We start from the raw sequence: 26,161 nt of genomic DNA on the forward strand, positions 1-26,161 counted from the left end.
TTTAAGTACCTATTTGGGAACAATCTTATGCAGATCGACCTAGCTCCGTAAAACGTACAAAGTAACTTTGAATGTACTTAATTGTACCGTGTTCCTGTCAAACGCGCTGCGCTGCATTGTTGTTAGCGTCTGAATACATTATTAATAACGTGCGAACAGAACTAAAATGGGTCCAACGGAAGAGAACTTCGGTTGATATTGAACTGCCGAACGAGATGCAGTAGCTGTTTAGCAGATATGATAAGACAGTTTTAGCATTCTGCATTTGAATAAATCTGTAATGAAAACCTTGATTGACCTTAAATTCAATGTAATATCTGAACAAGAAGAGACTACACACCACACACACACACAACACACAGACACAACACACACAGAACAGAACAGTTACAAGACGTATTCGATTCTCTAAATATCATCAAAACCACATCTAGTACCATATGTCAATAAGTCGCCAATTTCTTAACTGAAGAAGAGTTTGACTAGAATTATAATTCAAGGTTGTAAAATGTACATGAAATAACGCCAAATATCTTGTGATCATCTGAAGTCACTTAAGAAATGAATTTCGCAGCGCAGGCGGCTGCCAGTGCCAATAGTAAGCGAAGGGTTGAAGTATCTCCATAAGCTATAAATTGTTACAAACATAGTTTCAGTCAGGTGTTTGCGTTTGCAAAATTGAAGCAAATAATACCGTTCTCATTAATAAAATTTGCCGAAGGTTGTTTGTCACAGTAAAGCTTCAGTGAAAATTTTTTCCAAGTGAAAACCGGACAAAAAAATTTCGGCAAAAAGGTAGAACTCCTAAAAATACCTTAGCACTTGCTGTTACGAAACCTTTTATACGTAAAATTTGATTCTATTACACTTTTTGTAAAGTTCATGTGAGTTTTGTTAAATAAAAAGCAAGTATTCGAATTATCCGTTTTATCCGGATATCCGAATAGTAAAATAATAAATATTCGAAATATCCGGATACAAAAAATGGGCGGATATTGCAAGCCCTACCCCTGACGAACCGCCATACTGGTACAAATGGCCCAGTAAAATGTGTCACTGTCTCCCGGTCTATAACCGTTGATTGAGATTTATTATTATTTTTTGCAGTAGCTACTTCTATCGGAAAAAGCCTATACCTAGGTGATTCAACTTAATGATATTGATATTGGTCCTTCATACCGGCTAACACGCAACTGAAGTGATTAAAAAATGTACCTATATGTCAAAACGACGTCTGATCTAATCAATACGTAAACATACTTACGTCAAAATGGTCAAAATTAATAAACACTGTAACTGATAAATTAAAATATCAATATCATAGTCCGCGCTGCGTATGGATTATCTACTCTTGGATGCATTATGAATTGCCATTATGGCAAATCGTCATATCATATTGCCACGGAATTTACAGTGACTTGATGAGTACCAATATGTTTCTCCAAATGATAAAGGAACGTTGGGGCTAAACTTAATATGAACTGATTCTCGCAAACTGCACTCAAGCCCCACAGAACCATGATTCAATTGTACTTGCCGCATGTAGGACAAGTTTTGCTGGTGTTGGGTTATACATTGGAATATTTAGGTGTGTTAAATGCGCCATTCCCAAGTGGCATGGTTTTGATGGGGCACGTGTTCATGCTCACGGACCCGAATATGTTCTCTCCAGACCGGCCCCGAGCCACGTTTGTCAACCTGACGATCCTAACAGGAAACCTCTTAGTATTTCTTTACGACTTGTTTTTCCCAGAACGCCCAATGCGACACGCACCTGTAACTCCTGTAAGTAACGACGGCTGACGTTATTATCATTAAGAAAATAATTAAATGTTTATGAAATCTTAAAAACTATTTTGATGAAAATAAAGGTAGTGTCGTAGTAAGATCTCTATAAATCATAACCAACCTTTTTGCTAGAAGTTATTTAGGTACTTATTTGATGAGATTGTGTCACGACCTTGTCACGACTGAGTCAAAGAAGTCAAAGTCATACCTGCCTTTTGGCACATGTCAAAATGAAATAAATAAGAAATACTCTCAAACCAAAGTGAGGAAATTTGGGTAAAAGATGTCCTAAACCATAATATTTATGGATTTAAAATATTATCTGGAACCTCACCTATCAAAGAAGATTTTAGCTTTATAGTAATATTACCAAACCAGAAACCGCTCATAATTATGTTGAGTGTAAAGTGCGGTAGTTCTTGTACATGCTGTGGACCTTCAAACAAGGAAGCCACACAACAACATTTCAGAAGAATCTGCCTATCGGTTCTGGGGACGAGCATGGCGTGCCTGGGATATTTAACCGGACACATCGGTTTACGATGTGAATTAAGCTGTTTCATTTGGTGCAGCAACTGCCTCATATTCGGGGGAGAAATCATTTCATTTATCATTCAGGTAATGCACATCGCTCATAGTTTTACGTACGTAGGATCGTTCAAACCCAGTATTTGTAATGTAAACTTGTACTATGCAGCAGCAAACATACTATCGCTTGCAGCAGAAATCAAAAAGTATAAGTTAGAGTGTCCGTCAACGACATTTAAGAAAAAGCCAGGTAAAAAACCTAATGGAAGAAATTAAGGAACAGGTTATGCTATACTTGCCCTTTTTTGGTCATGTTGTGATGACACTCGGGTACGTGCTGAAGGAGCTGTTCGCGGTGGAGGCCGCGGTAGCCAGCGGCATGGTGCTCATGGGTCATCTGTGCGTGCTCACCGACCTGCGTGCACTCAGCCCCGCTCGCCCCAGCTTGCAACTCATCAACATCGCGTTTCTTATGCACAACATTCTAGTCTTCCTGTATGATTACATAAAGTGGCTACATGAAGTGCGCACCTATGAAATAGACCAATCTGTGAATTATTAGTTTAGGTCTCTAAAATAGTTGAAATTTTGTAATTCATTTATATAATAAAGAGATCTACCACTAGAGACTATCCACTTTTATGTCTTAGTGTCATTAGGGCGATTACATCGCCGTGAGTATTGAGCCGTTATGAGGACTACTTATTTGTATTATGATTTTTCTTAATTAAACCCTAATTCTATATTGAGTCTTGTGTCAAGTCTTTTGAGTCAAAAACTTAAGAACCAACTCGACTCGTTTTTACGAAAATCATCGCTAAAAACATCCGAGTCTTTTAAATCTGTTAAGTCGAGTCCGTTATTGAGTCTTTTTAAGACCCTGTCAACAGTTTTCAACAGGTTTTATATAAATAGTAGTAGCCGTAAAGAATCCTCACATTGTTCTGTTTTACTCGGTGCATACTTAGGTATCTAGTTAGCTTTGACGAACTCTACCCATATCCCATATGCATGTATCCCTTCAAATGAAATACTTGTAAATGCAGTCTAGTAAAAAATAAAACATTAAATATGTAGGTATTTATATTTACATTTTAGTTATATGCATACATATAAAAACTGCCACCACACAGCTTTTTATAATATCAAAACGTAAACGATAAAATTGGATTTTACTGACTAAAGCATTTTGGGCCCTTAGAAAAGAGGTTTACATTTTTCTGGTTTTAACTATCTATGTACTTACCTACCTATAGCGGCTGTAGCTTATCGCCCAACAACATTTAACCCTTTATAAGGCCCCAGTTATACAGATATGCTACGTGAAAGTTAAATACACTACCATTTTTGTAATGCACTGGGGAACACATCTACGGCAAAAAAAAACAAATCATTAAGAAAAACATGTGGTCAATATATGCACTCAGCCTGTTAGTGCACTTGAGTTTTCAGATGATCTGTTTCCAATACACCCATTCATTGACATTGACATAACAAACATAACGTGCTCTGTACAGACTGGCGTTTAATTGACTACATACGGTAAATCGAACATTATTGCGTCTCTTGGAGTGGGTAGGGTTAATATACGAATATCACTGAAAAAATTATAACCTGTGGCCCGTTTCACGATACAATTTACAAGCGGAAGTCTCTTTCTATCAAAGAGTTAGAAAGAGACTTCCGCTTGTAAATTGTGTTCCCTCAGGTCTACTTTCAATTGATACTATTGATAGTGTATATTTTTAATAGTATAATGGAAACAATGACGATAGCTTGCTTCCCTTGACAGGCATAGTGCACAAATTGACCACATACTATAGATTAATTAATTACACTAAAATTAAATACTGACCAAAAAAGTATGAATGAGGAAAGAAAGCCTGATATATTCGCTATATAATACCATTATAGTTAAATAAAAAAGAGGATGTTCTCCTCCGTAAATGTTTATTAACTAAGTGGTTTCCAAATCGTCTCTGCCTTATAAAGGGTTAAATGATGATTTTCTGTTGATACCTACTCAATTTAAGGTTATTGCAATTATCAGTACTTCAAGTGACTGATTAAGTAATATTATATTGTTATTAAATAGATAAACACAAAAAAACTTTATACTGAGTAACTGATGAGGGGGCAAAGTATTATTACATTTATTACCATCCCGCTAGCGTGGGTGAAAAAGCAGAATTGGAATGGGAGCTTGTGCTGGCTATAGTTGGGTCCATTTCACCAAACGAGCATTTTTGTCTAATTTCCATGGAATTTTGAAATACCAACATTACACAAAAAAATATATTCTGATAATTTGATAAAAAATATAATAAACATTAATTTTCTTGTGGGGTAAAAATATTCATAAAACTATAAAAGTTATTTCAATTTAAAATTTTGGTCAGGGCACGGGAATTAGTGTGTCCATGGGAATTAGATTTTACTAGCACGGAAATTAGAACATGGCACAGGAATTGTTTTCTTAACTTATTTTGGTAGTTAAAACTATTATTTATGTATATTTTAATCTACAATAATATACTGCAACCATACTGAAGCGGCATCGAACATATTTACCTTCTTTAATTTTAGTTTCGGACGACAAATCTACGAAAGTATGATACACTAAAAACTACGTATTTGACTAATCGTTTCCTTTATTTTAATGGCAACTAATCTCTCTTTCTTAGTAAAATGTACATAATTTCAAAACAATACTTTGAGTAGTTGCGTAAACTTGTCCGCCTTACATACAAAACTTTTCATTAAAAAGTGTCATTATGTATCTGCACGTAGATAGGTACAAGGTCTATGATCTGGTATATGGCCGTATAGGAAATGATACTAAGAAATAAATAGGGGCACAGTGAGAAGAAGTTATTGTGTAAGTTAATCTGAAGAAATCGAATATGCTGCCTTCATAAACTCATAACACAAAAAATTGTTTGACCACATATGAGGTAAGGTGGGGTAAACTATCTCCATGCCAAATATCATCAATATGATATTAGTTCAGCGGTTTAAGCGTGACGAGATAACAGACAGACAGACAGACAGAGATACTTTCGCATTTATCCTCCTCCTTGCTTCGTACTCCTCAGTGCTGAGGGTCGTGACCTCCTAGTGGAGCATATGATTCCGGATTGCAGATTTCCAGCCTGTCCGATCCCTTGCGACTTCCAAGGCATCATGGGCCTTCATGGATAGCGATTTGCTAATCTGGTCGGACCATCGCGTTGGACTGCGGCTCCTTCTCTTTCCTTCCACCGAACCTGTGACCATTAGCTTTTCTGGTTGTCTCCAGTCTTCCTGGCTATGTGTCCGAAGAACTCAAGTACTCTCCGGAGACATGTGGTTGAGAGCCTGGTGGTTACTCCGAGCTCCTTGAGTATAGAGGCGTTGGTCCGGTGTTCGATCCAAGATATGCCTAGCATTTTCCGCCAGCACCACATTTCAAAGGCATCAATGCGTTTCCTATCAGCCGATTTAATTGTCCAGGTCTCAGAGGCATACAGAAAAATGGAGAATACGAGCGTGCGCACTAGCTGCAACTTGGTTTTGCGCGTAATATTTCGATCTCGCCAAATTTTCTGTAGCTGTGTCATTGCCGTTTTCGCCAAGCCAATGCGTCTTCGGATCTCTAGTTCTGAGGAGCCAGTGTTGGTGATGTTGGAACCCAGGTATACAAATTTATCGACCAGCTCAAGATTGAGTACGCCAGTTAGTTCTAGTTTTTTATCTCTGTCCACTATCATTATCTTGGTCTTCGATCTGTTTACAGATAAACCCATTTCCTCACTGATAGCTTCCATTCTGCTTAATAGGGCGACCATTTCCGCCTCGTTCGACGCAAGAAGTGTGGTGTCGTCCGCGTACCGCAAGTTGATGAGTTTCACCCCACCAATGCTCACGCCACCCGCCCAGTTTTCGCAGGTGCGTCTCATAATATATTCACCGTACGCATTGAAAAGTATGGGAGAAAGAATGCATCCTTGACGTACCCCCTGCTTGAAATAGAATGGCTCCGAATTTAAGCATTCTACTCTCACTACTCCTTGGCTGTTATGATATAGATTTTGTAACAACCACACCAGGTGTTCTGGTACTCCAAGTTCTGTGAGGACCTTCCAAAGCCAATTCCAGTTAACACAGTCAAACGCCTTGGAATAGTCCACGAAACACATAATGACGGGAGTGTAGTGCTCGTAAGCTTTCTTAACGAGTTGCCTTATGTTTAAAATTTGTTCTCGAGTTCCCTTGCCTTTTACGAAACCCGCCTGCTCTTGCGGGATCTGCCAGTCCAGATAGTTGCGGATACGATTATTAAGTATGTAGAGCAGTATTTTGCTGGCGTGTGATATTAAGGCAAGGGTTCTGTAGTTGTCGCACTTACTCGTGGAACCCATCGTCGCATTTATAATATAGTAAGAATAGGATATATTTAATTATTCTTGTATTAGAAAAGCTAATTTATAACAACTAATCTATTAAACGAGCAATTCTTGTATATATTTCAGGGATCTCGGAAACGGCTCTAACGATTTCGATGAAATTTGATCATATATGAGGGTTTTTTGGGGTGAAAAATCGATCTAGCTAGGTGTTATCCCCTGAAAACGCGCATAAGGTAAGCTGGGGCAAGACTAACAGTACGAGGATTCCATACAAGTGATAGTCTTACCCCGGTGTCGGCTTATCCCACCTTACCTTGCGTATTAAAATTGCCCGGGTTATTCGGGTCCACCCTGTATGTACTATAGTACTTATACTAAAAATCGTTCACAGATTTTTGTGCATTCTTTAAGATTTCCTTACATGTAAAATAGAAAGATATACGTCATATTATTATTACATATAATATATATTCAATGCCAATATATGTATATATAAATGTATATATGTAATAATAATATGACGTAAACATTGCCAATTAACTTACAGTGCCCCCAATAAAAGATTTGTTGTCAATATATGTAATACTTTCTAATTCCCGTGCCACTTAATCAGCTGTTTTAGGTAAATATTCCATGGGAATTAGGGCACGGAAATTAGAATTCGTAATAAAAAAATTCGCCAAAAATTTAAATCGTGTTTGACCAAACTGTTATGTTATCGCTAACATAAAGATACATAAAGGGCTCCTAAATATGACAATTGTTATTGAAAAGCTATGTGGGAAATAAAATTTATAAGGGGCATCGAAATTAGAAAAAAATTGTCGCCCACCCGGATTCCGAAATATTTACGCGATTTGCTCGAACACGCCGCGGCTTAACGTACATCCGCTTGCTTTAAGAGACAGCCGAATACTGCCAGTACAGGTGAGGCGGGACACGAGGCGGTTCAAATACAGACGTCGGCTGTCAGAGCCCTTTGAGTTTTGCCGACGAAATTGTACTCGCGCGCTCGGACAAAATTTAAACATCGATCACGAGTTATTTACCACAATGAAGTTAATAGTGTATGTGCTTAGTGATAGTAAATATCATCTAGTTTAAGTATTTGACACTAAATTAGTGGTACTAATGTAGAATTTTTCGTAGGATTTTTCATTATGCTCAAAAGTAGATTCCGGACAGGGCACGGGAGTAGTAATTTGAGCCTTTAGGTATTTTTAAGTGTACTCTAAAAACCAATTAATCAGTGAATTCATATGGAACTCGGTGTGAAAGTGTGACTTCTTTATCTAAAAAAAAATGGTAAGTATTATCTGATGCTAACCCGCGATTTTCATCACGGACAGAAAAAAAATCGTGTTCAGAAATTGACCCAGTTCATATTTTTTAGCATTAGAAAAACGTAAACAATCTTGACGTGTCTTTTTCTTGAAAAACACTTTTGAAAAATAAGTCACGGCAAATATGTAACAATTGTGAATAGGGTTGCCAACTTTTTTTTGGCGGAATATAGTATTTTCCAGAATAAGGCATCAAAAATATAGTACATTTCAAAAAAATATAGTACTTTTAGATAAAATACTAAACATGAGTATAATATACGTTTAATCGGAAATATAGTATTTTAGCGTACTATATATTTTTCCAAAAGTATATAGTACAGGGAGCCAAAATATAGTACAATACTATATAATATAGTACGGTTGGCAACCCTAATTGTGAATCATATTCGATTATTTACATTATTTTGCTTTCATAAGTAATAGTTACTGATTTTTAAAAAGCGTTTTCCAATTAAAAGACTCGTCAAGATCGCGTAGTCTTTTTCTAATGCTAAAAGAAGTCAGCAGCCCATCCGAAGCGCTTCCTAAGCGGTTTTAATAAGAACCATATAAACCTGCCCTTTACATTAGCCTGACTAAAGTATGAATATCCAGCTCTGCATAATATTAAATGAAGTAGGTATTAGCTCTCAGTCGATCGAGCTCGATTTATGGAAGAGAACATCCGGACAACGAAAGCATTTATGCTTAACTGAAATAAATAAAATATTTATATTACTTCCTAAACTGCTGATTGTATGATTGCAAAATAATCGACTTGTTGTTATTCAAATGTACCAATTTTAGCTAAATAACTTAATGTTGATTCACTTGAAAATTAAAATAAGGCACATAAATTAAACCTTGCATAGAATAATTAATAAAAGAGGGTGTCCGTCGGTACCAGAGAATTTTAATTGGCTACTTGATAATGTTAGCACAGCAAAATTAAAATCCGTCCGTGGACACTGCTGGCAGACTAGTATATACTTAGCATCATTTCATCATCAATTGTGTGATATTTCAGTTTGCAGCAAGCATTGATAAGACCTAGTAATAATTAGAGGTACAATGATCCAGGGGAAACCTTTACTTATAGTACCTATGGAGTGGGGCGGAGCTGCGATATTTGAATCAAGAGCGATCGGGGCCTGAGTTGACAATTTGGCACAATTTGTAACCGGCGGAGAGTACTCGTGCTGAGAGCTCTCCACGCCGCCGATGAGGCTGTACAATCACGGCTTTTGTCGTCGACACAAAGGGAAAATAATTACTGAAGGTCACCTGATAGACAAAATCTCGTTATCTTTCTTTTTCTCCAATATGCTCGGAAACGTTCAACTAGTGAGGGAAGTTCTCCATTATGGTCTTATCATTAAACATCAAATTTATTTATGTACGGAAAATTGTACAAAAATATATAGGTACATTAATGTATTGTTTTTAACTGACTTCAAAAAAAGAGGTTATCAATTCCACCGTATTTTTTTATTTTGTATGTATGTTACCTTAGAACTCCGTCATTTCTGAACCGATGGATTTTTTTTAATTAACACAACCTACACATTCGATATCTATAAATAGAAATAGGTAGTGTTAGTTTTATTTTTCAAAATGTCCGGGTTCGATTCCCGAGCTGAGTACCTACACATTTTTTTAAATGTATGAATGCAGTTTTTCTTGTTACTAAAATCGATGACATCGTTCCTAAGAAGAGATCGTGGTATGTCTTATAGTTTCAGATTTTCCCATACTGACCGATCTGAATGGGTCACCCTGTACTGTATATTAAAAAGGGTCACTCACGTATTTTAAGTCGCATTGTACGTAAGTACTTAAAATATGTGGGCAAAGAGAATTTGAAATAGAGGAATATAATATTGTCAAAGTAAATTATGTACTCAGTACATTTACTGCCATCTTTCGATATAAATTATTAACACTTTTAGAACGCCATTGGACTTTGATCCTTATTTTTTCACTGATATGTGTTAAACTTGTTTTATGTCAAAAAGTATCGCCATCTACTCGAGAGTAGGCTAAAGGAATGGCGCCATCGCTCGAAAAGATGCCTATCGTTGAGTAGATGGCGATCCTTTTTGACATTTAACAAATTTAACACATATCAATGGCGTTCTAAAACTGTTAATCATTTGTATCTAAAGATGGCAGTAAATGTACTGACTACATACCTAATTTACTTTGACAATATTCCTCTAGTCTAAATTCTCTTTGACGTGGGTGACCCATTTTAATATTATATTTAATATGTCTGCGTCTGACGGAAGTTTTGTTGTTAAGAAAGCGTGCGAACAAATATTACAGCAAAATGTCCCAAGCTCCTGGCATGTAGCTGTGACCGTACTAATGAGAGTTATCGTATTTCTCTATTTTCTCGATTCGTACCCACCACAAAGTGCTCCTAACTCGTCGTTACTAGCCACCCCATGATTCGCAGTTAAGTTCTATGTAGAAGTTGCACTTTCGTTTTTATAAGGTACCTAAGTAGAAACTTCGAGCTCGTTGAAAGAAATCGGCATAAGATTGTTATGTGTTATGTATTAAAATAGCCGTCACTTGTCTTATTTCAGGACATAAAAATATATTCCAGGGAGGGAATAAATGAAAGCATCATAATGTGGGTAAAAATATTCGTAAAAGCCATCCCCTGCCACTTGTAATACGAAAACAACCTTGAAGAAAATCTGAGCTGTATACTAAAAATATCCCTATGCCTATACTTACGTAAAATTCCCTAAAGAGGCAATTAATTATCTACTTCAAGTGAGTTACTGAAACTAGATTAACTCAAAATATAAAATCTAGGTGTCGAACTAGAATTGAAATGTAGCCTATTTTTAGGGTTCCGTAGTCAACTAGGAACCCTTAAGGGGCCCACTGATTAACAGTCCGCCGGACGGTATCGGTCTGTCAGTTGTTCAGAACTGTTAAAATTTTGTTCTAACTGACAGGCCGATACCATCCAGCGGACTGTTAGGGTCTCCCCTGATATATCGACGCGCATTCGGCAAAAGCCGATAGGAAAAAGCTTTATGTCCACGCAATAAGAGCGAAAAAGCCGTCGACGCGTCGGCAGGCGCCGGCCGATGCGAGCCGAGCCGAACGACGACTTTTTTCGCTCTTATTGCGTGGACATAAAGCTTTTTCCTATCGGCTTTTGCCGAATGCGCGTCGATATATCAGGGGAGACCCTTAATCAGTGGGCCCCTTTATACATAGTTTCGCCATATCCGTCTGTCGGTCCGTCCGCGGCTTTGCTCCGTGATCGTTAGTGCTACTCGTAGAAAGCTGCAATTTAGCATGGATCCATAAATCATGCAGGGCGTCGGAAAGGTACAATAAATACCACAAAAAAAAAGTTTTAGGCTACTTGCCATACAAAACCCTTTTATTTTGAAAAAAATGTTTGGCGTTAACTCAATTGTGTGGGGTATCGTTGGATAGGTCTTTCAAAACAAGTACGGGTCTCCTACAAGCATGTTTTCATAAAATGAATATTTTCGAAAATAATCGCTCCGAAGGAAGGAAAAAGATGTGAATTTGACATGCTTTTAGCCGATTTTTTTTATTTACACTAAAACTACCTACTTGCTGCAAGAATGTCTTACTCTAATAACGTGTTTGATACTTTATTACTTACGAGTATGTACGCTCGAAACGACATTTTAATTATCTTCTACGATCCTACTTCAATTTAGATAATGGGATCAAACAGGAGCTGGAAGAACTAATTAGTTATTTTGCCTCATTGCCGTAGCATTTATTTTCTTCTTCTTCTTCTTCTTCATTTGCATTGTCGTAGGTATTTACGGTAAATCTGTTAGCAAAATAGCACTCTTGCGATAAATTAGCTTATCCAGTACGACTGAACTGCCTGTGCAGCCGGGCTAGCACATGATTGGCGCGACAGTATCACGCGGCGAGATAGACTACCCGTCTTTTTCTAATTATGTTAATTATAGAGGGAAGGGTAGTCTCTCGCCGCGATCATGTGCTAGCCCGGCAGGGGTATGAAAACGTTCATCATTCAGACAAATTAGTGACTAGCGAAGTCATTTTCATTAGTGTCAGCGGCAGCTGAAAGCGGGCATGTGCGGGCTCTGTCCACGAGGCCTTGCAGCAGGAGTCGCATATTTCTACTCCGTTGAATGCGCGAGCGGTGAATCTAGCTCTTAAGGGTAAAGTCTAGTGTAACATGACCTTTAGATCCTATAGAATAATCGCAGAACGCGACTATAATGGTCGCCTATGCCACTTATCCCTACCGCGATATCCCCCCCAGTGGGGATATGTGGAATATTTTTCCATCTATTTCTACTGGTCCCCTGTACTCTACTGTATCCCCCCTATTTTTGAATGGTAGGGCCAGATGGAATTTATTCCGCTTTTCCCAACTACTTTCCCCCTGGTAGAAATAGGTGGATTTTTTCCACGTGTACATTGATTTCCCCCCTGGTGGGGATAGGAAACTTTTTTCCACATTAACCTCTTTTTTCCTCCCCAGGTAGGGACAGGTGGATTTTTTTTACCTATCCCTACTGCCTTGTTGTTTGGTAGGGATATATGGAATTTCTTCCACTCGTCCCTGCTACCTTGCTGTTTGGTAGGGATATATGGAATTTATTCCACTCGTCCCTGCTACCTTGCTGTTTGGTAAGGATATATGGAATTTCTTCCACTCGTCCCTGCTACGTAGCTGTTTGGTAGGGATATATGGAATGTCTTCCAGTCGTCCTAGTCGTCTAGTAGGGATATATATGGAATTTCATCCACCCGCCCTGCTACCTAGCTGTTTAAGGCCTGCGCAAACCGGCGGACCGCAGCGCAGATCACCCAGGAGGATTAACGTGCTCCGCGATGCCGCGGAGTAACAATCATCCGTGATCCTCCGTGATGCTCCGAGATCGGTCTCAGAGCATTCAAATTTATACCTGAATGAAATTGAAATAGGAAAGAATACACATTGATAAATTTAAAGTGATCTGCGCTAAAACTTCCATGTATCCCTAATACCAAAATAAGAATCAGGTAAAGATGATTGGAAAGTTTCCATGTATTTCAACCAAAATAAGAATCAGGTAAAGATGATTGGAAAAGTTTCTATGTATCCCTACCAAAATACAATCAGGTTAAGATGATTGGAAAAGTTTCCATGTATCCCTACCAAAATACAATCAGGTTAGTAGGGATAGATGGAAAACTATACCTACTAGTAGAAATAGATGGAAAAATATTCCACGTATCCCCACTGGGGGGGATATCGCGGTAGGGATAAGTGGAATAGGCGATAATGGTTTCACTGAGTTCACGCCACATACGTGCTTTAAAAGCTATTGTGACACCCGGGTCTCTACCGCCACTAATTAAATACCGCTCTCCCCAACGCAACATTCGTGTTTGGGATCACAGGACAAATGCTTTCCTTAGTAAAGCGTCAAAATATATTTCATAATTACCTCTCTTGGCAAAATCAAAGTGTCACTTTATTATTAACGTTTAATTAATTAAGATTGTCGCGTGTACGAGATCAATCGAGTCGAACGGTAACAATGGAGAGCCTTTCTTTTCAGTCCTTACTTTCAGACAAAGGCATATCGAAATACGAGTTCTACGAATAGAGTGATAAAAGGCGTTCTTGCAATTTAGAGATGAGGCGAATTAAACGAATGATAAATTAATATCACATACACATAGTAAACCTGGTGCCCTATTGATATTCCGAAAAAAAATACGCCGATTTTTGTTTCGCCGACAACGATTCGCAGACGGGTTGTTTGGCAGAGTAACGATTCGCCGAATCTCGTTTACGTCTAACATTCAACGTTGAAATAGCTGTATCATCAATCATATTAGGTACTAGGTACCTCCTCTACAATTAATTCATCAATCATAATTTTGTTGTGTGAATTATCATTATTCATTCAATTTAATTTTTTTATAGTCTAGAAGTCTAGATTACAGTTAGATATGGATTATTGATGAATCAATCGCAAGGATTAGGTATATGGGAGGCATAAAGGGTAGCAATCAATTAGTTCATGCATAGAAGGCGCAATCATAGCCCGTCACTCGGCAATTGGGACGACTGTGCATCTGACGCCCCTCTTACACATGCACAAAGTCATCCGGGCTATTCGAGTATTCGCGCCAAACTCGAACATGTTACGTGAAGTTTAGGGATCTCATTCAATGGCGGCCAACTATCTTATACCTATATCGGCCACCTACAGAAATTGTTGAAGGAACTACGAGTATTAACCAACAACAGATCAAAGATATATTTACGCCAATATATACCTTGTATTCATACGCAATAGCGTAGCAGTTGCCGCATATCGGTATTGCCTTTAAACTACCTTTACGTACCCTTTCCGTGTGCAGGTAATTTAATTTTTGGTCGCTCATTGATCTCGGAAGTGTAGACATAGACATAGATAGTGTCCTCCGAGAGAATCAAATTAATAAAGAGTTTAAACCTCCATAGAACGCTGCGTACCTAAGTACATTTTAGTTTAACTGATTATGATTAAATTTTAGTTTTTTGCATAAGAATTATTTATCTAATACTGGACATCTTAAACTAATAACGCATAGACAGATAGTCCCCATACGGCTAACCTGCCAAAAGTGAAGCCGAAACACAATCGATGTGTGCGTGGAACGCTCGTGTTTTACGCTCAGCAAACACACACATATATACAAAATATGTTGCCAGTATTCATTTACTTCTCTCAAAGTAGGGGAATTTTAACAACATCCACACTTGGTTATTAATAATTTGGAAGTGTGTAGATTCGATTTTGTAGCAAAAGCTTTTTGTTTATTTTGCGATTTATTGCATTTCTGTACTTTGTGAAATAAGGATTAAATAAATAGCTGATAAAAGTTTTTACAATTTTTTTTTATTTAACAAATGTGCATACAAGAATAAGAATAAATTTAAATAGGACAGAGCATATTCGACTGTGTTTAGTCGGTTTCCAATGTTTCCATATTGCGTCATTCCGATTTAGTCTAATTTTTTCCTTCCATCTCGCAGACAGAAGCAGATCAGTCAGAAAACTAAAACGAACATTACACAAAATAGATATAAGAAACAAACTAAATACCTAAATAATTAACTTAATTATTATTTTCTATAATTATACAATGAAATTCAATTGAGCGTATGTATTTTAGAATGTAGACGTCATGTCCCATTTGGAGGAAAAAATATTCACTACACTGGCAACATTTATAAGAAATGGCGGCTGACGAAACATTGAATTTTTGTACTTACGATTACGTAAAAATATCACATTAAACTCTGTACTTACGCGTGAAATGTAATGTAAGTCGGTTTGTTTTTATGATATGATGCGTTGTGACACCCATTCAATGCACAAACAACCATTTTTCCTGTGTTTTTGATTTTTAAACGGGAGGTGTACACAAACCGACGTGACCTTGAGTACTGCCAGGGCCGATCGAATACGGTGACACGAGTGCGACGTGACGTCGCACTTGAAATGGCTTCACTAGGACCCTAGTAGCATTTTCGTTGGGGCCCACGGTGCCAACGGTAGGGAAAACGTTGGGATGAGGTTCGTTCCGTAGCCAACATTAATTTTGTATTGGCCCACCATCGCATTTACCAACATTCGCTGTGGCACAGATGCCCAACAATGGGCCTTTGTGTATTTTGGTACCGTTGGCTAAACAACGATAATATTCGTTGGCCCAATGATGACATATATCGTATTTACCAACATTGGCAGTGGCAGTGATGCCCAACAATGGGCCTTTGTGTATTTTGCCACCGTTCGCTAAACAACGATAACATTCGTTGGCCCAATGGTGACGAATACCGCATTTACCAACATTGGCTGTGGCACGGATGCCCAACAATGGGCCTTTGTGTATTTTGGTAACGTTGGCTAGTCAAGGATATCATCCGATGGCCCAATGATGACAAATATCGCATTTACCAACATTGGCTGTGGCACTGATACCCAACAATGGGCCTTTGTTTATTTTGGTAACGTTGGCTAATCAACGATATCATCCGATGGCCCAATGATGACAAAAATCGCATTTACCAACATTGGCTGTGGCACTGATGCCCAACAATGGGCCTTTGTTTATTTTGGTAACGTTGGCTAATCAACGATATCATCCGATGGCCCAATGACGACAAATATCACATTTACCAACATTGGCTGTAGCATTGATGCCCAACAACGGGCCTTTGTTTATTTTGGTGACGTTGGCTAATCAACAATATCATCCGATGGCCCAATGACGACAAATATCGCATTTACCAACATTGACTGTAGCATTCATGCCCAACAATGGGCATTTGTGTATTTTGGTAACGTTGGCTAATCAACGATATCATCCGATGGCCCAATGATGACAAATATCGCATTTACCAACATTGACTGTGGCACTGATGCCCAACAATGGGCCTTTGTTTATTTTGGTAACGTTGGCTAATCAACGATATCATACGATGGCCCAATGACGACAATAATCGCATTTACCAACATTGGCTGTAGCATTGAGGCCTAACAATGGGCCTTTGTGTATTTTGCTACCGTTCGCTAAACAACGATAACATTCGTTGGCCCAATGGTGACGAATACCGCATTTACCAACATTGGCTGTGGCACGGATGCCCAACAATGGGCCTTTGTGTATTTTGGTAACGTTGGCTAGTCAAAGATATCATCCGATGGCCCAATGATGACAAATATCGTATTTACCAACATTGGCTGTGGCACTGACGCCTAACAATGGGCCTTTGTGCATTTTGGTACCGGTGGCTAAACAACGATAATATTCGTTGGCCCAGTGAGCACAAATATCGCATTTACCAACATTGGCGGTGGTACTGATGCCCAACAATACCAGTTGAGTTTGCTTGTGGCGTCACTAGATGGCGTTACTGTCTCCAAACATCGAAGTTATAGTTATTTTCTCGATTATTCCGGATATAATCATAATATTTTTTAAAAGTAACTTATAAATCTAATAGCTATAACTATAAAATTTATACATAAATTTAAAAAATTGTATTTTACCAATATTTTCTCAATTTAAATCTCAAAAAACATAAATCTCGCTTACGAAGTTTCGAAGTGCGGTTAGTATATATACAAATTAGAGTGTATAGTAAGTGTACTTGCTTCGGCAGTACATATACTAAAATTGGAACGATACAGAGAAGATTAACAACAACTGCTGCCTAGCCTTAGGGCCTTCATGTGGATACAACCAATGCCTACCGTAGTGTAATTGTAATATTTATCAGCAAAGGCCCAACGTCGTATTACACAACCACTTACTTAACGTAGGGTAACTGTTGGACTCGTAAACAAAAGCCCATTACATAATTAGACTGTAGGCACACTATAAATTACACAACTATTTACCTAGGGTAGTATTGTAAGAATCCTTCACAAGGCCCAACGTTAAAGTTACAATGTTGGCCCTTTGTGGGACAAGCTGTGTTGGGCCTTCAACCTGGTGCACGACTACCTACCGACCTACCTGACTTGCCGTTGGGTAATTGTTGAATTTGCAAACAGAAGCACAACGAAAAAATTGCCCTTTTTTATTTTTTTGCAGTTGGCCCTACAGCAAGCCATACGGCCAAATGTAACAATTAACCAACCATCAAACAAATGTGTATAGGCCCAACCACGGCCCAACCAAAACCACCACCGTTGAATAATTGTATGATTTATTTAAATAGGCCCAACGAAAAAATTACTCTAATGGCCCTCTGTTGGGAATCTTCGGGAGGGCCTTTCTCGAGGGCCCTCCAGCAAATCGTACGGCCAAATTTAACAATTAACCAACCATCAAACAAATGCGTATAGGCCCAACCACGGCCCAACCAAAACCACCACCGTTGAATAATTGTATGATTTATTTAAATAGGCCCAACGAAAAAATTACTCTTATGGCCCTCTGTTGGGAATTTTCGGGAGGGCCTTTGTCGAGGGCCCTCCAGCAAATCGTACGGCCAAATATAACGGTTGCCCAACTAATACGTAAACTAAGGCCCAACAAAATCCCTACAAGAAAATGCTATTAGGGGAGGTACGAACACTCAATCTATGCCTTATAAATCTATGCTGGACATAGAATTCGAAGGAATTGCGAGGTTAAAGTGATGAATAAATTTTTATCCACGAGCTGTACCGAGGCTCTCTTTAACATAACCTAAAACAAAGAACCGCCTGGGCCCCGTGCCAAGGGTCTCGAAAGGTACGCCAGAATAAACGCCATTACTCCAACTAGTCCCGGGTCCGCTTTATATTCAAGCAATTAAAAAGAAATACGACTTGATGAATATGGCCAAAGAAACAGTTTTCGCCGATTCTAATTGATTCAGGTGGATACTGACAGCTCTAGACATAAATTACTATTTCGTTAAAATGATAAATTACTATTTCGTTAAAATGATACAGAGTGCATTCCGTTTTTTACAATTACTTCGGATTCATATTAATACCTAAGCGGCCTTTCAGATCCTCAGTGTATCACGCTACACAGCTATAAGTGCGCGGTATAGTGTTTTCTTGATTTAAACTTAGACGTTATAACTAGGTCTAAGAGCTTTGTATGAATATCGATGTCAGGAACTAGTTAAGCGAATTTTTCGGCGTCCATTTCATCGCCTGTAGAATTAACTCAACTTACGTAAATATCATGTATTTTCGTTGACAATAAAAATTAAAGTCATACCGATGTAAGGTAAGTATTTTGATTACATTTTATTTAATGATTAGCGGTCCCAGGGAACTTCGTTCCGCCCCAGTCAATGAATGTCATAATTTTCTAAATCCGCACCCCCTAGGTACAACCTAGAGAACGATATCCATGACGATTTTACGAAACAGTAGGTACATGTCCGCCGTCTTGTACTTTAAAATGGTAATAATTTTCGGAGAATTTAAAATACGATTCTTTCAACAATAGATAGCTTTATGCTATGTAGTTTTAGAAACTAGGTAGGTACCGTTTACTAACGAATGGGCCAAAAACGTTTCCCAAAGTATCACATCCCAAACTTTGTTTCCCAAATTATCATTTCCCAAAAAAATGTTTGGCAAAACAACTTATCGCAATTTTTCAGTTAGCATTAAGTCTTTTTTGGCAAGTTATTGTTTAGCAAATAATTACTTGGACAAGTTTCATTAACAAGCTTTTATTAGGTCGACCCTGTATGTAACTATGTAATGGAATCTAAGGTAACTAATTTAACCATCTCCCAAGGATCGTAGCGTCATGAAAATTGGCAGCTGTATGTAGTTCTGATGACAATACAATAATATGGTACTGTCGAACTGATCTGATGATGGAGACAGGAGGTGGCCATAGGAACTCTGTGATGAAACAACGCAACCTAATTGTGTTAGGGGTTTTTAGAATTGTCTCGATGAGTATTAGTTGTCTGTCGTAAGAAAAGTACAGTCAGCGATAAAAGCTTGTACCAAAAATGAAATTTTTGCCAAAAACTTTTTTTAAGTATTATTTAGTCAAATGTATCATTAAGCATAACATATTGCATGGCATACAATTCACATACCAATAGATATTTTTATTTTTGCTTTTATTTGAAATACTTAATCCCGACCTTGGTTTAATATCATTTTGGTTATGTTTTACGCATACGGATGTGATTAGTTGAACCATAAACATTATAATTAAAAAAAAACGATTTCTATGGGGGCCGGTGAAAGATTGTTGTAGATGGTGCACTACTGTTTTTTTTTTTAATATAATATTAGGCAATAAAAAACGTTTGCTAGATAATGTTTTGTCCTAACAACATTTGACAAAGTAAAATCATGCCAAGTGATAATTTGACCAAATAAATTATATGCGAAGTGTAACTTTGCTAAAGGTTCCTTTGGGAAATGAAACTATTGCGATAAGTTTGTTGGGAAGTGAAATTTGGCGAAAGGTATTTGGCCCAAACGAAAGTACACCGGTAGATACTAATAACTCCAAATCGACAAAGTGGGAGCTTTGGGCTAAAGTGACACATTTATGTGACTAATGTTTAAAACTCTTAATGTCAAAAAATGGTTGCATCGTCGCCACTGCCTTAATATGTGATCGCTGACCGTGTTAATTATTATTGTGGTAGGTAGATAGATATAGGTACTTATATCTTAAGCCTCTAGGAACAAACACTTGGGTCTAGCTTCCAATATAATTGCAAAAACAAAATCTTCATTACACGGTCCAATGGGAACGTGATCAATGAAGCGTCAGTTAAAAATAAAACAAAAAGTCACTATTCAGCTGCCGAGCGCAATTGCATCGCGGCTGACATTGCAGCGCAGCGCTCTACGGAAACATTTTAAGAAATATAATAACGTCAACATTCTCTCCTTGCAGCCCGCAAGTTGACGCAAAAGGAGCGATCTACTTGACGACTAAAAATGGAACATTTCCAATATCGGTGCCCGCGAAGTCCCGTGAGGCGGCGTCGCAACACTCTCCCAAGATTTTGTCCAGCGCTGATAATAACACTCCGGAAGCCCCCGGTTATAGCGACCCTGACTACTGGGACACCAATGACAAAATCCTTTCCGATTATTTGAATATAACATTCGGTGAAATGGACACGCGCTATACGTGGAAAAACAAAAGGAGTATCAACGATGCGGTTTCCAGAAATATCACGCTAGTGCTCGAGAACCTTTTGAAGAATTATGAGAACTCGCAGCTCCCTACTCATGGAAAAGGTTTGCGTCAGCATATTTAAATATCAGTGTGTGAGTTAAGAAATAGTACATTACGATACAAGTGCGAAAAGTAGGAAATTCGTAACGAGTGATTAATTAAGTGGAATCGAACTGGTGATAAATTAAGACACAACCGTAGCAGTCACCCTACTAAGACTTTAGATATTTACTTCCCATTGTAGGTAACTTTCATATTTTACTTTATTTCAGGGTACCCTACAGTTGTGCAAACCAATATATTGATAAGGAGTATGGGCCCGATATCAGAGCTTGATATGGTGAGTGTGTTTACCTGTTATTCGCGTAGACAGGATGTTGTAGAATGTTATGTTGTTCTTAAGCAACTTTACATTCTATATCATTCTGTAGTATCATGTTGAGAAAAAAATTAAAACCCTAGCACGGCTAACAAATCAGATCTTATCTTCGGAAGATATTTTATATAAGTAATCATTCCCGAAACAAACTGGCGTATATATACATATATATATATATATATATATATATGTCGGACCCTGACACCAGAAAGACGTATTGCAGCGTTATAGTTCATTATTTTAGACGCCTGTATAAAATCGATCAGCAATGTTGAGCTACGTATTATTTGGTTGTAACAAAATAAATAAAGTTGTGTAGAGAGTAACTCCGTCTATTGGCGCATTGTTGAAATAAAGTTGCGTAGAGAGTAACGCCATCTATTGGCGTGTTGTTGAACTGAGATGACAGGTAGAAGGCTTTGGAACGTCGAGAGGTTTCTCTCGAGTGAGCGTAGGCACGAGTTGGCGTTTTTGTCGGTATGTTGGTAGACTGGTCGAGCAGGTTTGCCATCTTGACTGAGGCGGGAGCGGAGAGGCTCCGCCGCTGGTAGTTCTTCTTGATCGGACAGCGCTAGAGATCAGACATACTCGTTAGCCAACCTCGTGCCTAACTCGCTACGTTCCTGAAGGCTTATACCTAAAGGATTATTCTGATAGCTTATAGAATCCCGCGTTGTTTAACCATTTAGCTAAGTGTTTTATTTCAAGTGTTATTTTGATTTCTTATGTTTCATTAGCTTACTTTTGTGAAATAAAGAAATGATGTGTTATGTGTTGTTTTAACTTGTTTTGAAAAGATTTATCCCTCTGAGTTTGTTGCCGGTCCCATATAGGGCTAAATCTTCTCAGGTCAGATATGTAGGGTTGAAGCCGGCCTAGTTTGACTTGAATAAAGATTTAAACGGTTTCTTTTTACTTTCATATCGCTCCCTTGAGGTAAAAATAGCAATTAGTTCTTTTAAACATTTATTAGTACTGAAGTATAGTAGGCACTAGTATGGTTAACGAGTCCTAATGTTTATTTCATGCACTGGTAGCAATGGTAGCATACTGGTTTAGCTGTGAAGTAATACATTATCGTACTACCCCCACGCGCCCACCGCCTTTAGGACCATTGGTATTCGACATATATATATATATAATTATATAATATTATATATATAAAATTTGTATCGAGAACAAATATTTTTTTGAGTGAGAAGACATTGTGCCAGACAAATGTCACGTAGGTACCTATTATCAAATTATTAATCCAACAGTAAAAACGAAACCTATCGAATGCAACTTTTTGTCAATGAAAATAAACTTTTCCACTTTAAAGTAAAACTCATTCAAAGATAAGTATTGCTGTCGACATCAATCAATCGGTTTATGGAAGAATGATTGCCGACCATTCTGTTTTTAGGGTTTCGTAGTCACCTAGAAACCATTATAGTTTCACCAGGTCTGTCTGTCTGTCTGTCTGTCTGTCTGTCTGTCTGTCTGTCTGTCCGAGGTTTTGCTCCGTGATCGTTAGTGCTAGAAAGCTGCAATTTGGCATGGATACATAAATCATGCATTGCGACAGAACGGTAAAATAAAAAGTACAAAAAAAATGTTTTAGGGTACCTCCCATACAAACAGTTTTTTTTTTATTTTTTTTTTCCAATTATGGTCTCTACAGCCTTTATATCATTATCACGACTGCCTTAGCCAGTAATATATGCGAGTACGAGCGAGATGCATAGAATAGTTAGGTACCTATCTGTTTTACAAGGGGGCAAAGTTGTTGTTTAACTCGTGCTAATATTAATGCCCGAGCAAGCGGAAGATTACAAAATTGAACCACGAGCGCAGCGAATGGTTTGAAAAATGGAATCTTGAGCGTTGAGAGGGTTTCAAAGCACGAGGGTTAAACAAAATTTGCAAACAAACAAGTAGGTAAATGAGCGCAAACGAGTTTCCTGAAAGAGAAAGTAATCTAGAAATTATTTTTTAAATCTTGGCGTAATAATGCCAATTTGCTATGTTTACTTTTTTCAATGAACATTAAGTTTTATATCCAGGACTATTCAATGGACTGCTACTTCAGGCAATACTGGCGCGACACCCGACTCTCCTTCCTCGGGCCCATTCGCTCGCTGTCACTATCCATCAAGATGCTCGAGCGGATCTGGCGGCCAGACACCTACTTCTACAACGGCAAACATTCCTATGTGCACACTATAACTGTGCCGAACAAGCTGTTAAGGATCAGTCAGCATGGTGATATATTATACTCAATGAGGTATGACCAAATTATAGTCTGCATTTTTAGGTATTTTAATAAAAGTAAACAAAATCTACCCTGAAATGGCTCCATAAGCCAGTTGAGGGTAGATGAAAACATTACATGATCAAATAATGTAGGTTAGGTCGTTCAGTGACTGATCCAGGTGGTTTTGTATTTGGTTGGGTATCCAATAAATGTTATACCTACCCGAAAAAGTACAAATTATTTGTTTACTTTTATTTAAATACCTAAATATACAGAGTAAAGTAATGCAACGTATAGCACATTACAAATACGAATACGATTGTTACTTTCAGAATTTTACGAATACAAATACAGTGGAACCTCGCTAACTCGCACCTCGATAAGACGAGATCCTCGTTAACATGAAATAAAATGCCATTCCCTTCCCTCCAGAGCCTAAACCTCTAAATATTTGCCTCATTAAGACGATGTAAGCAGCGATTCCCTTCACGACTATTCAGTACATTTTTTACCTCTATAGTTATAACTCGAAAAATGAAATTTGACCTCTACAACTCGAAAAAATAGTTGTATTGTTTTCATCATCATTGGCCTGTAATAACATGATGGTTTAAACAGCGTACATAAGAGTGCGGCACCCGCGACCGCATAGCTGGCAGGAGAATGCCGTGCCCGGTGACGAATGTGGGAGAGCGGCGTGCTGGTGTCTCAGTTCTCGCCTAGTTGGAAGAAGGCTAAACCACGCTTCATAGTGTGCAAATACCCCTTCACCCAGGGTTTTCCTCCAGTGGTCGCGATCTTCAGCCTTCCTTTCCCAGTTGGTGGGAACGATCCGGAAGGACAACATGTCTCGCTTTCGTATTGTTTTACCACCTCTATAACTCGAAGTTATTTACTAACAAACCTCTGTAACTCGAAACAGACAATATGGGTGACAAATGAGATATCGGCCGAACAAACATTGTTTATAAAGCCTTCTTTTGCTTGGTTTATGTTACCTACGCAAGTTGACTGTACTGTGATGTATGGCAGAGTAAAGTTAAGTCCTGGCAACATACCTACTTCAAAGTGTAGTATTAAGTATATAATTTTGTGACGCGATTTTTTTACAGAAAGTAGGTAGGTACTTAGTTACTCATCTATGCTAGAGTAGTTTTAAGGACCATGGAGGCGTTTTCCTGTAGGTAATGGTCGTGCAAATAGGGCTCATTAATTTCATACCCGCCCAGCAAACATAGCGTCCGTCGGCATCCGCCATTTAATTGGCAGAGTGAAAAATCTCGCGCTCCAATTACCCTCCAAGTTTATTCATTGGCCGTAAATTGTGATGGATAATATTAATTTATATTTATAATTAAGAAACTTTACAACCGTTTTCAGTTCTTGGCGCACTTGACGGTTTGTGTGTAGGTACGTGGGTAAAGTTGTAAAGTATGTATATGTTTCAGAAATCTTATAAATAACCCCAAACTTAAAACCTATTGTACTTAACAAAAGCAATATTACTTACTACATTAATGCAGTGTCACTGTGCCATGTTTTCTAGGCATAACATTTTTTTGTTCATAAATAAATAAAAATACAATCAGTCTAGCTGTACAGCTAGGCTGACAACAGTTAAGGGTACCCTTGTACACGAATTTAATCTTACGGGCTCGGCAGGTTCAATATGTCAGTTCCAAAAATGGCAAGGTGCCAAAGCCGGCCGTGTTAGAGCCGTTAGAGGCCGACAGTAATCATAATAATATATTATCATAATAATATATTATGATTATTTAAGATGTCTGTTAACCTTTCCTATCTATCTATCTCTGATAAATAAGTGTTTAAATCAAGTCCCAAAATATAACAATATGCAGAAATAGTAGATTGTTAACCAAGGGTTGAAAGGCACCCATTTCTGTCGAGGTAGTTTGGCGCTCGAACGCAGTGGGAGCGCCAATAGTCTGAGACGGAAATGGTGACTTTCACCCGAGTTAAACACTCTACTTTTCATATCGAATGCGAGGAAACCAAACAAGACAAGACAATTTCTTAAAATCAGTAATTGAAGTACCTAATAGACTTACGGCCATGATTTTTTTTCCTTAGGACTTACTTGCAATCGGAGACTTTACATGTGTGAAGATTAATAACGCCTAGCGAAAATCATTTAGATTGCAATATTTACGAAAACACACATTATTTAACAAACTGCAGTAATTTTAAAATTATTTGTTTATTATAGTATGAAAATCAGCGGGATTGCCTCTTACTTTTTAATTTTATACTTTTTCGTTCTAAAAGCCGCAACAGACTACCGGACCGCACCGCGACCTTGGTGCGCCGCACTACGTAATAACATAATAAAAGTATTTTATATATTAAATAACAATTTAATTAATAATATAAGAAATTTTTATCTTGTATTTTATTTTATTTCCATGAATATAGTGCTAAATAACTTTAAAAACCAATTTAAATCGTACAAACGTTTAACTGTGGCTGTATAAGATTCTGCGTTTGCTCATTTAGGCAAGTGTAAGGTTTAAAAAAAATATTTTTGGTGTATTCCTTTTGGTTTCCGCCTTATGAAATCGAGTAAATAGAATTCAACGAAAGAAATCAAGAATAATTTGTTTTTAACAATTTACTTACATCATTTTTTATAAAAAAAAAGGATCACCGTAGGATTAGTAAAATTAAACAATTACCAATTGTTCCAGGCGAGGAAATAAAGACATTATTTTTCCATTTTGTTTCCACCCCGTTGTTCGTGGGACGGGCACACAGAGGAGTACACCACTTTTCTGCGCTACAGCATAAACGTATC

General features: G+C 37.9%; 1 protein-coding gene across 2 annotated transcripts in view; it reads left to right on the top strand.

Moving 5' to 3' along the window:
* Positions 1 to 26,161, top strand: part of LOC134806816 (gamma-aminobutyric acid receptor alpha-like) — a 63,432-nt gene that overhangs the window by 8,634 nt on the left and 28,637 nt on the right. The window contains exons 2-4 of one of the 2 annotated variants that reach the window (XM_063780203.1): positions 20,447 to 20,796; positions 21,007 to 21,074; positions 23,159 to 23,379. In XM_063780203.1, coding sequence (XP_063636273.1) covers positions 20,447 to 20,796; positions 21,007 to 21,074; positions 23,159 to 23,379 — 639 coding nt within the window. The remainder of the gene's footprint in view (positions 1 to 20,446; positions 20,797 to 21,006; positions 21,075 to 23,158; positions 23,380 to 26,161) is intronic. The other variant, XM_063780204.1, reaches the window with a different exon arrangement.

This window comes from Cydia splendana, chromosome 3, assembly GCF_910591565.1.
Source record: "Cydia splendana chromosome 3, ilCydSple1.2, whole genome shotgun sequence".
NCBI classification, from domain to species: domain Eukaryota; kingdom Metazoa; phylum Arthropoda; class Insecta; order Lepidoptera; family Tortricidae; genus Cydia; species Cydia splendana.